General features: G+C 55.1%; 2 protein-coding genes and 2 non-coding genes across 4 annotated transcripts; 3 read left to right on the top strand and 1 right to left on the bottom strand.

Moving 5' to 3' along the window:
• The first annotated feature begins 1,310 nt into the window (after positions 1-1,310).
• LOC104068322 (C-factor) lies at positions 1,311-3,894 on the top strand. The gene is made up of 6 exons (XM_009571188.2): positions 1,311-1,615; positions 1,974-2,025; positions 2,269-2,456; positions 2,778-2,936; positions 3,280-3,402; positions 3,682-3,894. Exons 1-6 carry the CDS (start codon positions 1,469-1,471, stop codon positions 3,793-3,795), a joined length of 783 nt encoding a protein of 260 aa, XP_009569483.2. The 5' UTR covers positions 1,311-1,468; the 3' UTR covers positions 3,796-3,894.
• A 3,212-nt stretch (positions 3,895-7,106) lies between these two features.
• TRNAK-UUU (transfer RNA lysine (anticodon UUU)) lies at positions 7,107-7,179 on the bottom strand. Its single transcript has one exon. It is a non-coding gene; the product is annotated as a tRNA-Lys (tRNA).
• Positions 7,180-7,824: 645 nt separating this feature from the next.
• TRNAH-GUG (transfer RNA histidin (anticodon GUG)) lies at positions 7,825-7,896 on the top strand. Its single transcript has one exon. It is a non-coding gene; the product is annotated as a tRNA-His (tRNA).
• Positions 7,897-9,652: 1,756 nt separating this feature from the next.
• On the top strand, positions 9,653-17,027 carry LCAT (lecithin-cholesterol acyltransferase). Its single transcript, XM_009571187.2, has 6 exons — positions 9,653-9,898; positions 12,758-12,914; positions 13,387-13,502; positions 13,841-13,936; positions 14,215-14,439; positions 15,863-17,027. Exons 1-6 carry the CDS (start codon positions 9,751-9,753, stop codon positions 16,483-16,485), a joined length of 1,365 nt encoding a protein of 454 aa, XP_009569482.2. The 5' UTR covers positions 9,653-9,750; the 3' UTR covers positions 16,486-17,027.
• Positions 17,028-17,179: the final 152 nt, after the last annotated feature.

The following is a 17,179-nucleotide window of genomic DNA, read 5'->3' as shown; positions in this document are numbered from 1 at the left end:
AAGAAAAGCTACAGGCAGAAGAAGAGAGAGGTGTAAAACTCCAGCCTCGGTTGCTGTGAGGTTGTCTCACTGAATGAATGAAATGTGTGAGTGCTTAACATGATGGTATTGTACCTGCATGCAAAGTCTTACGAATAACAGCAGAAGAACTAAAGAAATACATCAGCAGGGAGCTTTCACCACAAGGTTCGGAAGGGGAAACATTGGTTATCTCCTGCCAGCAAAGATTATTTTTCATTTTGCCTCTCAGAAGTACAGTGTGTTCGTGTGCATTTCTGTCACGTGCTCTGGGCTTCATCATAGGATTTACAACCCAGCAAACAAAGTGGTAAATTTTTTTTAAGGATGTGAAAGTTTGCTGGTAATACAAACCTAGGAGGAGTGGCTGATACACCAGGACACCGTGCTGCCATCCAGGGAGATCAGGACAGGCTGGAGAGTTGGGCAAAGAGGAACCTAATGACGTTCAACAAAAGCAAGTGTAGGGTCCTGCGTCTTGGGAGAAGTAACCCCCTGCGCCAGCACAAGTTAAGGTTTGACCTACTTGAACGCTAATTTTCAGAGAATGAAGTTACTTACGGCAAGTGAGTTAGTCACAAAACTGACTCTAATTTATCTCAGACTCCAAGAGTCTACATTTGCAGTGGAGTGGGAACACACAGTGTGCCCACACACCAGTCCCAGACCACTTGAGGTACTGGCAAGCACCAAGTTTTACTGGTTCTGACGAAGAACTGTCTGTGCCTCATGCCTGTGGGTGATGTGGAGAATGGAGCTTTGATCAAGGCAATTCTCTTTGCAGGAGAATGTCTGAGGCGCCTGAGTCGTCCGTGGCTCTGGGCAGAGGGACTACTCAACTTAGACTGCACCCCAAGGAATGGAGTGCATGAACAACAGAGACATGATATGCAAGCAGGGCAGGGTACACCTCCTTCTGCCAGGAGACCACACTGGCTTTGATCCACTCCATGGGTCTTTCATGGCACAATCAATGATTGGGCATTGGCTTGGGAGAGGCAAGAGCAAGGCAGAGAACACCTGCTCATGGCCATCTGAGGAATGACCTGGTACGATGTGGAAAGCCTGTCTAGCCCACAGGATGCTTGAGAAGCTGTAAAGCCCACCCAAGCCATGAGGTATTCCACATCCCTCCAACATGCTGCTCCCTCCCTCCTTGCCCACAATAGCTCCTCCTGGCCAGCCTGGCCCACGGCACCTGGATTAGGAAGCCAGATTTCCCAAGGCCAGCTGAGTTTGCCTAAAAAAGGCAAGAGATTTTTGCCCTTTGGTAGTCAGGGCTGGCTCCCAGCCAGGAACTGTGTCCTAGAGTTCAAAGAGCAGGAGAAGCTGCACCTAGAGCCAAGGGCTGGTGCAAGCCGGTGGGTGGAGTGGCCAGAGAATATGCTATAAGGAAGCATTAGGGAGCTGAGCAAACAGCACAAGCCGGGGTAAAGGGAGGAGAAGCAACATGGGAGAGCTTTGCATCCACTCCGTTTTGGTGACTGGGGCCAACCGGGGAATTGGCCTGGGGCTTGTCCGGCACTTCTTGGGGATGTCAAACCCACCCAAGTGGGTCTTTGCAGGTTGTCGAGACCCCAAGGGACAAAAAGCACAGGTGAGGAGGGGCTGTGATGCAAGGGGTTGTGCTGGGGGTCAGCAGGTTGGAGCAGGGAGGGAATCTGCAAAGGGCTTGAGCTACAGCGGAGCAGCCCAGGTGCTGCAGCACAGGGCACAGCTGTGTTGGGATGGCTGTGGGACCAGCTGTGTGTGGGGTGTGCAGAGGGGACAGTGGGATGCAGTGTGTGCGGAGGCATGGAGCCCCATCCAATGGGAGCACGGCAGCCAGAGCAGGGTGCAGGATGTGAGGTGGTGCAGAAACAGAGCTGGAGTGATGCGGGGTTTGCCCGTGAAAGGCTGAGCTTTTCTGCAGCCCCTCATGCCTCTCCATGCCCTTGCGGTCCCCTCTCTTGCAGGAGTTACAGAATTTAGCCTCCAAGCACCCCAACCTGGTCATCATCCCGCTCGGTAGGTTCCCCAAGGTGGGGGTCCCTTGTCCCAGTTCCCCTCTCTTCCTGGCACTACGACTTCCCACAGCCCTGGCAAGCACCTTGGTGCCGTGCACGTTCTGAGAGCCTGGCACTGGGAGGAGCCGTGCCAATGTATTGGTGCCTGTGAGGCCATCAGGCACTGCTGGCCCTGGGGGGACACAGGGAGCCCCAAGCCACCATGGGGATGCAGGCGCTGACCTCTCATGCTCTGGCTCTGCAGAAGTCACCGACCCCGCCAGCATCAAGGCAGCTGCAGCCAGAGTCGAGGAACAGCTCGGGGGCTCAGGGCTGAACCTCCTTATCAACAACGCTGGAATTGCGAAGCCAAGCCCACTTGATAATGAGACGCTGGAGAACATGACCTGTGTTTACACCACCAACACAGTTGCGCCCCTGCTGCTGAGCCAGGTGAGACTCTCCTCCCCAGCTTTGCAGCTCTACGGAGCATCCCTTGCCCTGACTCCGGCTCCTTGAGCTGGGCTGTGCCAGGAGGCAGAAAGTGCCAGTGGGAGAGTCCTTCCTCAGCTCCAGTGCCCAGTGGACTCTCTCTCAATGAGAGGCTCATGGAGCCATGAGCTGGAGCTCAGGAGCTGGAGCCTGGCAGGCTGTGGAAGTGGGAAGAGGAGGGAGGTTGTTTATAGTGTTAGTACCCAACATTGCCCGCTCTGTAAGGAGCTGGTCCTCTCCCCTGTGCACACCCCTATGTCCTCTGTTCTCTTGTCCTCACAGGCGTTCCTGCCCCTGCTGAAGAAGGCTGCCCAGGGGAGCCCAGGCTCAGCGCTGAGCTGCAGCAAAGCAGCCATCGTCAACATGTCCAGCTCTGCGGGCTCCATTGAGGAGGTCTATTTATGGGACTATGGACAAGTGGTCTCCTACCGCTGCAGCAAGGTACTGCTGTCACGCTGCAATGGGCGTGAGACCATTCTCCTCTTTGAACTATCTAGCACACCTTCCAACCTCTCCCTCAGTCCCTGCACCTCTCTGCACGGTGACTCAGGTCCCGTCAGTGACTGGGTCCCTTTGACAGCTCATTCCCGTGCCTTGGCCCCAGGTTACACCTCAAAGGGATGTGTTGGGATGGGCCCTCAGCCGGGCTGAATGCCCACACGGGCATAGTGTGGCAGCACTGTGTGCCCCAGGCAGCTGATTCCACCTGCCCTCCCTGTCCCACACGCAGAGTTTGCAGCCCCGCTTCTGCTGCCACCGCTGTCCCTGTCCTGTCTCCCTGCAGGCTGCTCTGAACATGCTGACCAAGTGCCAGTCCCTGGGGTACCGGGAACACGGTGTCCTCTGCGTTGCTCTCCACCCAGGCTGGGTGCGAACCGACATGACGGGTGGCTCAGAATCACTAACGGTAAGAAAGCTTTTGGCCAAAGTCTGGAAGAACCCATGTATTTGGGAATGCAGAGCTTCCTGTGGATTGAACAGTCCCCAGATATGCTGGGCTCTGGAAGAGCTGTTTGGCAGATCCACTGAGCTGAAGGCACATGAGTGTTGGAGATGAGAGAGGGGAATCTTCTGTTGTTGGCTACTTCTCACTCCCTTCACCCCAAGTCCTAAGCAATGATCTCCACTCCAGGACAGATCTTACTCAGGCATTGGACACTTGACTGTTTCTTCCTCTGCCCCACAGGCTCCCCTGACGGTGGATGAAAGCGTACGAGGGATGCTGAAGGTGCTCTCCTCCCTCTCTGAGAAGGAGACCGGCACCTTCCTGGACTGGGAAGGGAAGGTAGTGCCCTGGTGAGACACCAGCCCAGGATCCTAGCGGCAGGTCCCTTTGCTGCTGCACTGACTTGTGCCTGTGTCTTAATAAACTTGCATCTGTAAACAATAAATAACTCTATTTTAGCCTTCCTCTTGGTCTCCCTGGTCTTCTGTCACTGTAAGAGTCTTCACTAGCACTTTGAGAGAACTTCTCAGAGTTATTTCTGCATATAATTTAGCTAAACTGGTCCGAATATCTGATCTCCTCTGACTGGGGGCCCGTTTGTTCTCCTGGTAGTGCTCTGTGCCTGAGTACAGAGGGGTTCACCTCACAGCTCTCCCTCTGAATGGTCGCACAACCTTCTGATGCATCAGTCACTCCTCCTAGTGAGCCCCTCCTGGTTTCTAAGGACGAGGGCTGGCGGAACACTGCTCCTCACTGGTTCCTCTATTACATGTCAGGAGGCTGTCACTGATACTCTCTTGGGTTGCTCATGCCCTGCTGCGTTGTCCCTCCAGCAGACGTCATGGTGGTTAAAATCCCCCAGGAATACCAGGATCTGCAAACACGAGGCTACTTCTGTCTGTAATCTTCATGCATTGGGATCAGGCAGCCTGCAGACACCCACTGCACTGACACCTCTGCCAGTCTTCTCCTCAATCGCACACAAGGCAGCATCCCTGTGCTCTGACAAGCCATTGGGTATTTAAATGTTCCTTCTTATCACCGCCACTCTTCTTAGGGTGTCTGACTGACAGGAATTGGACATGCTGTGTTCTTAAAAGCACATGCACTGTGCACAGCAAGGTTTTGAGAGCCACGTGCTTCGTATGGCCAAGGTAGATGCAAATATATGCAAATTCAGCTACGCTGAAGATGTTCCTGACAAGAAGATGGATAAAAACCTTTGCTTGCCTTTGTACCACCCTTGAGGCATATGCTAACCACTGTTAAGGCATGACTGAATGCTTAAACATGACCTGAGAGCAACCTTAAATCATTCAAGCTGAACAGACCACCAAGGAGCAATCTCTCAGAAAAATCCCTCGGGAGGCCTTTTTTAATGATGCACCTTCAGGAAGACAATCTCTTCTTTAATTGCTCTCATGCTTGGCTCCATACCACAAGCGATTACGCAATGTTAGGACTACTGTTTTCAGCCTGTAGTTATTGGAGCTGCTTTGCTTTAATGAAACTGAGATAAAACTCACGCTCTGCCTTTGTGGCTCTGCTCACCTACTTGTAAGGGCAAAGGCCAGAGATTCTGCTGGCTTTTATAGGCTCCTTCTAGAGCAAAGTGGGTACAAATCACTTGTAGACAAACTAGAACCAACAATGAGGACAAGATTTTGTAGTATGACTTGTGGATGGCCAGATCTGCCATGATTTCTGGTCAGTGATGCTGCAGTGTGACACAAATGCTGCTGTGGTGCATGAAGAACTCGGGTCTGTGTTTGGAGGCATTCTTCTCTTTCACGTAATCCCATCTTCCATTTGACTGAAACATCAGGTGGGTGCATGTGGGGACACTGGCTGGGCATAAGGCCAGAGGGACAGAAGGATGCTACAGACCTGGCATTTTGCTCCTCCATCGCTTCTCCATGAGACTGGCTTCGACTTAGCTGCAGTGCACTGGGTGTGGGCATGCTTGTAGCCAGACGCCATGGATTGTGTCATGGGATCTGCACCTGTCTCCCCTGGCCTCCCACACAGCGTTGAACCCCCGGGCACTTTTAGGAGCTGTTAGCATGGTATTCAACAGACTGCTCTGCAGCAAAGCCCTGCCTGAAGCTGCTGACACCTTCTTGGAACCCATATTGTCCTGCTGAGGAGGTGATTTTTTTCAGTTCTCTAGCTGATGTACCAGTCATCCCACTGGAGTATGAAAAGCTCTCCATGTGTGCCCAGCTACCTTTTACAGTGGTGCAACGTCATGTGTACAAGACCATGGCAGTATTCTTTCTGGATATCCATATAAGGCTGGACATGGACTTTGTCTTCAAGGCCATGGATATTTACCTACACAACAAGGGAGTGACTATGAGTTATTTTGATTACTCTCTCCTCACTCTGGATCGCTCTGGAAGCCTCTCTCAGTGTAAGCTGACCCTTTCCCTGTGCTGCAATTCATTATTCTGGACACCTGTCAAAGGGCAACTGAGCTGGTGGTCTCTGAGGACCCTCCTGGCCACCCGGGCAGTCATGGTCTACAGCAGTGCTAATTCTGTAGTGTCCTGCTTTCCTACACAGTTATGTAGTTGACATAGCAGAACCCAGGAAGAGTCACCTACATCGAGGCTCTGCCTAGACCAGCATCCCACTGTCTGTCCTAGAAATTATAACATTGAGGCTTTGATGGGTTCAAAATTGCACACCGGATAGACAAACTCCAAGACATCGGGACGTGCCCACTGCATGTCCCATTCTATTTTATCCCTCACAGAAAGCAAAGGTTTAGCTGTTACAGTCCTTCCAGACTCCAGTTATTGCAAAAGGCACTGTTGTTCCCTTTGTTTCCCGAATACGATGTGGGTGTCACAGCTCATATGGGTGCAATAGCTCATGTGAGTGCCACAACTCAAGGTTTTCTTCCTCCACTGCTGGCACAAAACCAAGCAGCTAAACACACCTAAATTTCCAGCAGAGTTGCTGTCTGTCGCAGAGGCTGGCACTGAGCTACCCTTGAGCACAGAGCGGAGAAAAGCCTCATCCCACACGCGTATCAGCTCACCCTCTTGGATATTTCCAGCTTTCTGCCAAAAATTCAGAAGACTTGGTGGAAAGGTACAGCAAGCACAAGCCAACTCTCAATGTCAGACCTCAAACCAAACTTCCCATTCTCAGAAACAAAAAGAGAATATCCCCATTGCCCCAGAAACCAGTTTCAGACCATGGAGACACCCTGTTTGCTTGGTCTTGGTGCCCTCTCCTGACAGCTGTGCAGAACTCACTCTGGACGGCAGCTTTCAAAACGAAATTACAGATACCTGCGTAAGGTATCACATAGCTGTGCTCAGGGCTCAGCCAGTGTTCAGAGGGAACCTCCAGTCTGTGCCCATTGCCTCTGGTCCTGCCACTGGGCACCACTGAGAAGAGCTACTGGCTTCCCTCCTAGGAGAATTGCTGCGGCCTTTTCATCATCTTCATGGAGAAAAAAGGCAGCTGCCAGCAAGGAGCCCACCTCCTGAGGAAGCTGCTTGGTTGGGGTACCTGAACACCTTTCAATGAGGAGGAGAGCAGAGGATACAGTCTCTTCGCTTTATCCTCATCTCAGGTATCCCAGGAGAGACTATAGTCCCAGCAGGTGGGAGTGCCGCTCCTGCCTCGGGGTTCCTAAAGGATAAAGTCTCCGCCTGAACAGGGGCTTGAACCCTGGACCCTCAGATTAAAAGTCTGATGCTCTCCCAGCTGAGCTATCCAGGCTCACATTTGGGTATTTTTGGGATGCTCAAAACAGGCAGCAAGGGCTCCTCTTCACTGTGGCATCAGTGGGACAACACAAGTACTTACAGCCAGTTCTTCCACCCCCACAGTGCCTCAACGAGGCCATCACAGCGGAGGGCATCCTCCCATGAGGTGGAGCACCACCAGGACCTCTACCCTGCCCTGGCACCTCTTCCTCAGTTGAGGACGGGATCACTGGGAAAGGTGAGGCACAAACGCCAGGCTCGTCCTCCTGGGGAGAGCCAAAAGCTGGAGCGATGAGGAAGAGGAGGAGGAGACCCGGCCCGGGCTGTGGGTGCCAATTGCAGCAGCCTGGGAAAATAATACCCCACCAGCAGTGGGCTTTGAACTTGTGTTTCCAGAGCCCAGCGCCGGCTCCTCAGCCCGCTCAGCCGCGCTGCCTGCACACATGGAGCTCAGCACCCGCCTTCGGGCACGGACGGGGCTGGCGTCCCACCAGGGCCCTGATCCTGACCCAGGGATGCTCCCAGAAAGGCGCCGGTGCCGTAGGGCTGTGCCTGTGGGGAGGGCGAGCAGGGGCTGTAGAGGGGCTGTAAAACCCCTGCTTGCCCCCACACCGCCCCATGAAGGAATCGGGGGGGATCCATCAGGAGCACAGCAGCAGCTGTGATCGTATAGTGGTCAGTACTCTGCGTTGTGGCCGCAGCAACCTCGGTTCGAATCCGAGTCACAGCAGAGCTTTTGCCAGCAGCCTGGGAAAGGCCGCTGCAGGGCGAGGGAGGCAGCTGCGAGGAGGGGGGGTTGCATGGCCATGCCCTAGGAGGGGGCCACCAGCTCGGGGGGACTCCTGAAAGCCACCCTTCCTTTTCTCCTGCCTTTCCTCTCAGTTCTGCAGGAAAGAGCCCCTTTGCTTCATAGGGAACCCACCCAGACATCCTGGCCCATCCACCAGCACTCTCCAGCCCCACACAGACCAACCCACCTCACTCTTCCCCGTGAGGAGGAAGACATCTTCCCATCAATAGGACAGCATGACTTTTCTGAAGTTAACCCACTCTGCCAGAGTTCTGGATTCCTGTCTGGGCCAAGATAGAAGGAAAGCACCCCTGGAAAGGCTGCAAGCCTTTCTCCCTTCCCCACAGAGCAAGAAGAGTTTGGAGGCAACAGCTTTCTGCCCCAGAGCTCAGCTCCAGAGAAGATGTTAGGTAGGAAGGAGCTGCACACAGTGGATCAAAAGAATACCTTCAAGGTGACCTTGAACTCCCTGTGGCATCTTCCTGCTCAGCGCTGCCATGCATCAGCCCATTTCTTCACCAGAGCACACCAGAAAGGCTGGAGCACAAACCCCACAAGCCGTTGAGTTCTTCTCCACCACCATAGTTCAGTGCCACTCACACCTTCTTCTTAAACACTTTCCTCTGGCCTCTCCAATAAGAAGCAGCTGCTCCCACACCTGCAGCATCAGGTCTGGGGGGCAGGTGCAGCCCGGCACAGAGCCATGCCATCCTGCTGACTGTCTGCTAACTCGTCTGGAAAATAAAAACCTACCAGCAGCAGCTGGTGACCCCAGCAGCTCCCCGTTAGTGCCCCAGGGTAGCTGAGCACAGAGCAGGGGCTGAGTGGATGGAGGGGCATCCAGGGAGGGACTAGCTCCCCATTCCTGGGGAAAGAGGCACCTGGAATGACTCCCTGGCCTCATCCATTCTGTGCACTTCCAGGCGCTGCTGGCCCAGGTCACCCTGCCTTCCCCTGTGTGCTTCCTGGTCCCCAATGGTCCCCAGATCCTGATGCAGACAAAGCTACCCAGAGCCCTGCCTGTTGCAGGCTGGGGGCTGCAGGGGCTCCCCCGGCTGGGGCTGGCACCGAGGGGACACCTGTGAGGACCAGAGCCTGCAATGGCAGGAGATGCAGGATCCCAGAGCCAAGCACCTGCCGGGGGGTACAGGAGAGGTGCTGCATCCCCCCGGGACAAAGCACTTGTGAGGAGCAGGGGGTGATGCTGCGGGACGCAGCCTGGGCAGCGGAACATGGAGCAGGGACAGTGCTCAGGGTGGCACTGGACACACGCTGCTGCCATGTGGCATGAGGGGCTGCCCCGATGTGTCCTTGCCTGTCCCAGCCACCATGGGTCCCAGAGGTTTGGTGCCCACCTGGCCACGTCAGCAGCACCAGCCCCCTCGCTGCGGGCAGGAGGAGCAGAGAGGCACTGCATTCACCCTGGGTGAGGAGTGAGCAGCCCTGGAATGCCCATGGCATAATCAGGGGTGCAGGGGGATGTGCATGGCAGCCACAGTGCCAGTGCGCAGCAGAGGGACGCCAAGGCACCAGGAAGCTGCTAAAATTACCTGCCCACTCCGTTAGCACCCGTGGGACACGGGGAGCCCCTGGGCACCGCTGAGCTGTCTTGGCAGACGATGGCATGGCCACAAGGCCAGTCCTTGGGCCCTCCCCGTCCCTCCTCCCCATCATGGCCAGCCCCTTGTACTCTCCCCTCCCCTGCAGCCCGAGTGCCTCTTGGCTGGACCTGCGTAAAAAATATAAAAGGCTGTTTTGCTTGGAGACGTCCAGAGGATCCCAGCCAAGCTTGCCATGGGGAGCAGAAGCACCGGGGTTGCGTTGCTGACGCTGTCGCTGCTCCTGCAGCCCACGTCCCAGTTCTGGCTCTTCAACGTTCTCTTTCCACCCACCACTACCCCAGAAGCTCCTCCAACCAACAGCACACCGCCCGTGGTACTCGGTAAGGTCACGCCAGCGCGGGCACCATGCAGGGTATGGGGGGTCCGCAGAGTCAGCAGTGAGGTTGGGGTGGTAGTAATTCGGTGTCTCTTGGCTGCAGTGGCCCTTTGCAGTCCAGAGCTGGAGCCACCAAGGGAGGGTGATACGAGGCTCTTGCGTCCCCTCCCACTTGCCAGGCTGGGGCTGTAGGGCTGGTCATACCCAGCCACAGCTTCCTGGAGCTGGGGAGGCAGGCTGGGCACCCCAGAAAGCAAATGAGGCTCCAAAATCTCCCAACTGGCCCAGAGCGTGTTTTAGGGCTCGCTCAGTTCACGGGTATCTGCTGGCAGAGGGATGGGGGCTACAGCATGTCCTTGTCTGCCACTTCCCACAGCTGCTGCTGATGCAGTGGGCCAGCTTTCACCACCCCTTGGTCCCAAAAAGCACCCCTTGATCCATGTCTCCTGCCACTCCTTGGCAACGGTTAAGTTGTCCTCTGCTTAACATCCACCCTGCCTGGGCGATGGCATAGGGGAGAGCGAGTCTTTGGCAGAGGTGCTCAGGGAGGTGAAAGGAGAGGCTGGGGCATCACCTCAGGGAGGGGGAGGTGGGAGCAGCTGGTACCTCCATCCTGCACAGCTCTGCCTTCCTTTGCCCCTGTGACACCACCAGGGACTTGAGCTAGGGTGTTGCCATGAAACCTCTGCTGAACTAGGGTTTTCTTCCTTTCCTTAAACCATGTCGTTTCTCCTTTAAAAAGAAGAGAAAAAAAGAGCATCTTTGCTCTCATGCTGAGGGATGAGCCCTCAAACTCCCTTCCCAGAGGCATCAGAGAGCAGCGGACAGTGTCCGGAGCCTTGGTGCCCTGGGGCAGGTTCTGCTTGGCTGTGCTGGTGGCCAGGAGACCAGGATGGCCATCACTCTTCTCAGGATGGCTTGTAACAGTCAGAACCGTGCCTCCAGTACTAGCCTCAGCCTCTGTCCTACACTCAGCTGGGTCCAGCTACCCCATGTGCCTCTGCATCTGCATGTAGCCCATCCCCCTGGGCCGGGCGACCTGGAAACCCCCAGTGCCCTTGGGACCGCTGATAACCCCACTGCCTCCACAGGAGCTCCCTTAATAATTACCTAATGTCCTCTGGAAGGGGAGGCAGAGCTCAGGGTTGTGTGCCGGGGGCAGGATGCTGGCTGTGCCATGGCCTCTGGCCAGGCACTGGCAGTGTACTCAACCTCCCTCACACCTTGAGGAGCTGACAGAGCAGCTCGTGGTCCTGCTCTTCTCACTGGCTGGGGAACTTCTTTCCACCTAGGCTCTTCTCTACCAGTATCAACTGGATGGTCTTATCCCCTACCAGGTGCTTTGAAGGCAGGGTTAGACCCTTCCTGTATCCAAGGGGGGATGCTACAGAGGTGGAGGAGCTGTGAAGCAGGTTGAGGGAGGCAACCACTACATGCCCTTCACCTCTTGGACGCAGTTTTGGAGGCTGCAGCCATGCCCCTGCCATGCTGCAGGAGCTGGTGCCATGGTGGGTGGCACGGGGCTAGAGAATCTGCTGGCCACGATGGCCTCGCACTCAGAAACAGGGATGGCACTGCAGCTCCCCAAAACACTTACACCCATGGACCCCACAGTGCAGGGGCATCTGAGGATGCTGGGGACCAGAGAAAATGGGGGACATGCGTCTCAGGTCAAAGGTGCTCTTCATCTGCATCCTTCAGCCCTGGTGCCAGGCAACATAGCTTCCACCCTGCCGTGTTTTCGGGGTCCCACACCCACAGCAGAGCCCAGGTCTAGGTCCCAGGGCAGGATTCTGTAGGGACTTTAGGTCACAAAGCAGCTGGTAGTGTCCTTGAGGGAAGCATCTTACACAGGAGATCTAGTGAGCCATGTAGCAGACAGTGTTGGAGGCTCACACCATCCCCATTTGTGTATCTCAAGCCTGTCCCCAGACCTACTGGGGCCATGGGGTTCATCATCCAGCACTCCCATCCCACCAGGCTCACAGTCACTGTCCCCTGCAGCCCCTCACCTCCTCGACTCAGTGTTGGCACCAGGAGACAGGACTTGGCCTCTTCATGGCACGTACCCATGAAGGCACACACTTCCGAGGTGGCACTGGGATGGGTGTCCCATCCCTGCTGGGAATCCCAGAGGCAGACCAGACACCCCAGGGATTGTTGTCCTCCATCGAGGGAGCCCAGATCAACTGTGGCAGATGATGAACTTGCTTAAAACTGCACTGTGTTTACCATCCACGCTATTTGCTCTGGATTCCTGCTGGGTACGGTTCCTCTTGGCACTGAACCATTTCAGAGACCTTGTTCAGCCTGTGGGGAGGGTTTAAAGTTCAGGAAAACAGTGCGTGAGCCTCAGGACCAGCACCGGGATGACTTTCTCCTCTCTGGGAACTCCGTGCACCCCCAAGCTGTCCCGTTACCCCAAGACAAGGTGCCAGGCGTGCGGCATGCTGAGCAGAATCAACACCTTTTCCAGGCTGCAGTGAGGAGAGGATGCTGGAAGCCCAGCCAGGCAGGGAGAGTAATCTGGGATGCTTTGTGCTGGTGGGGACTGGCATGTTCAGGCTGGGGATGGCAACTCTGGTCATCAACCTGTGGGAAAGGCAGCTCAGGGGGTCCCTGAGGATGTGTTTTTAGTGCCACTTCCATGCTCACTCCACATCCTGGCTCTGAGTGCCCTTATTCCTGTGCAGAGCAGTGTGTTCTCCAGGGATGCTCCGGTAGGTTCCAAGGCATCCTGAGCAGGGCAGCCCTTGGGAAGCCCTACTTGGGGGACCAGGGGAAGTGCTGTGCTGGGCAGCCCTGCAGGGCTGGTGGGACAGGGTCTGTAGTTGACTCAGCTCTCCCTCTGTGGTGCCACCAGTGCCTGGGTGTCTTGGCAACCAGCTGGAAGCAAAGCTGGACAAGCCTGATGTGGTGAACTGGATGTGCTACCGCAAAACAGAGGACTATTTCACCATCTGGCTCAATCTCAACACCTTCCTGCCAGTGGGAGTTGACTGCTGGATCGATAACACCAGGTACCACTCACCCTCACCCTGGAAGCACCCCGGGTAAATGACCTAGCAGGGATCTCCCTCCCCTCTCCTCCCCACCGGCCATGACCTAGCACACATGGAAAACCACAGGAATCCCTCAGGACTGTTTGGGAACAGAGCTGGCTGGCCCCCACTCCAAGCGTTCATTCCGTTCCCATATCCCTGCCACGTTCTCATGCCAGCCAGACCATCCTCAACACCCACCAGAGATGCTGCCACCCTGCCTGGGGCAGCAGAGTGGAGGGGCTGCTGTAGCCCACTCTGTCAGAGCCAGCTGCCCCAAAATGCTGGGTGACTGGCATGGACACTGACTTGGCACCAGTCCACCTCCCGACCCACACAAGCCTTGGAAACAGCCACCAAGGTCCAGGCTGCCACCTGGTGACCTCCACCCTAGCCCCACACCCTCCACGGTAACACAGCTCTTCTGCTATTTTCTGTCCTCTCCCCACAGGGTCGTGTACAACCGAACTTCTCGGAAAATGTCCAATGCCCCAGGGGTGCACATTCGTGTGCCTGGCTTTGGCAAGACCTATTCCGTGGAATACCTGGATCAGAGCAAGCTGGCAGGTGAGAGGAGGAGAGGCACAGGGTGTCTGGGGATCCCGTATGCTCCCTGCAAGTGGAGAGGGTCCCTGTGTCTCCATGGGTCTGGTACTGCAGACAGCCCAGATGACCGTGAGTCAGGGATGTTGGCCTCAGGAACGTGTTCCGTTCAAGTGTCAAAAGGAATCATCCCATCTTTCATGCCAGCACACGTGGCAGTCATGGAGATGCTATATCTGGCTGGAGCCAGCAAGCTACAGAGCTTACCAGAGGACATTGCAGTCATGACCAGGATCAGGGTGGAAAAAGGCTGACAGAAGAACGCCACAGACATAATTACAACCTGTTCTCTCTGCCCGTAGGTTACCTGCACACCCTGGTGCAGAACCTGGTGAACAACGGCTACGTGAGGGACCAAACTGTTCGAGCAGCCCCCTATGACTGGAGAGTTGGGCCCCGTAAGTCTGGGCTTTGTGGCCAGGCCATCCATGCAGGGAGGGAAAGACGATGGCTCTCATAGCTTGGGTGACCCGGCTGGTGTGGAGGAGCCCCTGGACAGGGATGGCTGCCCATAGTGGTGGTTGCTCAGCCATTCATGGTGCTCTCATGTGAATGCATGGTGGCACTCGTGGCCTCTGCGCCCACACTTCTCTCTGGTTGGGGCTTTTGTTGTCAGCCCTGGAGCCCTGTGGCTATGAGTGAGATGGCCAAGAGCTGGTGCCCTTCTTGTCCACAGAGGAGCAGCCCGAATACTTCCAGAACCTGAAGGCACTGATTGAGGAGATGCATGATGAGTACCAGCGACGTGTCTTCCTCATCGCACACAGCATGGGCAACCTAAACGTCCTCTACTTCTTGCTACAGCAAACACAAGCCTGGAAAGATCAGTACATTGGAGGTTTCATCTCCCTGGGTGCCCCCTGGGGAGGGTCTGTCAAGCCCCTGCGTGTCCTGGCATCAGGTGGGTGACCTTTTGTTGTGTAGCCACCTCTTTGCTTTCTTTCCCTCCTGTAGAGATGGAAGGATGGTGGTGGGCAGGGATAGGACATGGTGATGGGAAAGGTAGGGGACAGGAAGCCGAGGGATCTGTGGAAGCAGCACTCATGGTCTGGCGCTGAGGTTGCTGTATCCTGCTGCATCCCATGGTGCCGAAAGCAGTGTGGAGGTTCCTGCCACAGCCCCGGCAGCAGGAGAGTGGCACGGGATGTGCTCTGGAGCTTGCTCTGGTTTCCATGGTTGGGGTTGGTGTATTTGTGTGCCTGGAAAACTGCTGTCAGAAGGATCCACCTGCAGCCTGGCTATTCCTCTTCCTCTGCACCAGGTCTTACCAGACATCCTGCAGCACAGCCAGCACCGCGCCCAGGGTCAACTCCTAGGCTACGGATGCTCCTTGAAAGCTGAAACACCCATCCTGGGCAAGAAAAGAGCTCAGTGAAAACTCTCAGTGCCAGGGAAGCAGCTTAGGGCATGCTCACTTTCTCCTCTACTGCCTTTCTAGACATCTCTGCTACCTCCATCCATGCAGGTTACTAGACCTTCACTCCAAACCATACAGCCCTTCTGCAGCAGAGGACAGGGAGGCCACTCAAGGCATGCCTATGCCCTCCTGCACCACTTGCTTGGATCTCTCCACATCTCAAAGCCCATGGCCCATAAGCTTTGCTTTCTTCAGGTTTTAATCTCCCTTCACTCAGTTCCTCTTTAGTGTTTTTTCAGCCCAAAAAGTCACAATCACTTGCCTAATGCTGACAGCCCAGAATATCTACAAGTCACAAGCTGAACCTCAAAAAAACACACGTAATTGAAATCATGTGCTTGCAGATTTTAACATCTGGACCCTTGCATCATCCTTAAATCATCTTCTTATATTTTTCTTTGTTACCACAAGGGTCAGAGGCCTTTCTAAGGTAACCTGAGGTCATTGCATGGTCTAAGGGCTCCAGACACACCAAAAATGCCGAGGCTTGCAGGATGCATGTGGGCTGGCCACCCGTTATCAGCACCCTCTTTGGGCTCAGCTCATTCCTGCCCCTGCTGGCAGGTGTAGAAGTGCTGGGACTGCAGGTGAAGCTCAGGGCTGCGTTGGTCAGGGTCATCACACATCCAGGTTTGTCTACCCTCAGCGTCTCCTAGCAGCTAAAGATGCTATGCTGAAGAGAAGAGATTGGAAGGTTGCTCTGGATATCTGCAGCCAGAGGGGAGAGGAAGTACCGTCACGGACAGGGCAGGGGCAAGCAGGAGAAGACCTGAGGTGGAGTTATATACCCCCAAGACAATCATGAGTCATGGATGGATGGGCTGATGCCAGCACAGTCATCCAAGGAGCATCATTTGCAAGGTTATGTTTAGGTGCTGTTTCTGATGAGCCCCTGTGTGTCCTGCAGGTGACAATCAGGGCATTCCGCTCATGTCCAACATCAAGCTGCGTGAAGAGCAGCGCATGACCACCACCAGCCCCTGGATGTTCCCAACGAGCCTAGCCTGGCCTGAGAACCACGTTTTCATCTCCACACCCTCTTACAACTACACTTACCAGGACTACAAACGCTTCTTCACAGATGTCAACATGGAGGATGGCTGGTACATGTGGGAGGACATGAAGGACTTGTTGAAGGACTTACCTCCTCCTGGAGTGGACATATATTGCCTCTATGGCACAGGCTACCCCACCGTGGAAACTTACATATATGATGAGCGTTTCCCTTACGAGGACCCTGTGGACATGATTTATGGCGATGGGGATGACACCGTCAACACACGCAGTTTGGAGTTGTGCAAGCGATGGAGAAGCCAGCAGAAACAGAAAGTGCACATCCATGAGCTGCGAGGTGTTGACCACCTTAACATGGTCTTCAGCAACCTGACGCTCAGTTCTGTCAATGAAATCCTACTGGGGAGCCCACGGGAGGAGGGGGAACTGGGGCAGGGGGGATCCAGCCCAGAGGCAGGGAAAGGGGGAAAGATCCTACCTGGATGGAAGGCCCTTAAGGAGCCCAAAAAGAACTGAAAGGAATGAAGGTCAGCTTCCCTTCATGCTGGTAGCCACCACAAGCTGCCATGCAGGGAAGCACAGGACTCGGAGCTGAGTTTGGAAGGAGAAGGAGCGAGACCAACAGCTCAGGTGGATGGGCACTTCCACAATGACTGGTTTTACTTTTGAGAACAGCAATTAATTATACTTCAGAGGCTTGTCACTCCACACTAGCAGGTGGATAATTAACCGCGCTGCCAGCTCATTAATATCACACTTGCGAATTACAGCGTACGCACAAGCCCTCGTTGCTAGCAAGCCACGTTTAGGCACTTTAGAGGCTGTGGAGCCCACGGTGCTGTAGCACCTGCTCACTCAGGACAGAACAAATCGTGTAATAAGTGCAGGCTCTGACTTACCGGGCGGTCGCGAGGGTGGCACGGCAGTGGCATGGCAGGCATGGCTTGCAGGATCAACTCTGCCAGCCGCCAGCGTGCAGGCAGCGAGCTGGGCTCCCCAGGCAAGACCAGCTCAAACCCAGCAGATTTATAGAATAATAAATACACTTTGCTTCTGAGCACTAAGCCTAGCTTGTCCTTGCACAGTGGGTGAGTAAAGCCATCTGTAACCAAAACCTGAGGTGCTCATCACCCAGTGGCACCCCAGGAGCCTGGGCTTTGGGAAAAGCCAGAAAGCCACATGCTTAGCAATGCAGCTGGAGTTGGAACGG

This window comes from Cuculus canorus, chromosome 13 (assembly GCF_017976375.1).
Source record: "Cuculus canorus isolate bCucCan1 chromosome 13, bCucCan1.pri, whole genome shotgun sequence".
In the NCBI taxonomy this organism is placed as follows: Eukaryota; Metazoa; Chordata; class Aves; order Cuculiformes; family Cuculidae; genus Cuculus; species Cuculus canorus.
Note: the sequence above shows the minus strand (reverse complement) of the source record. Positions and strands in the feature narration are given on the sequence as shown.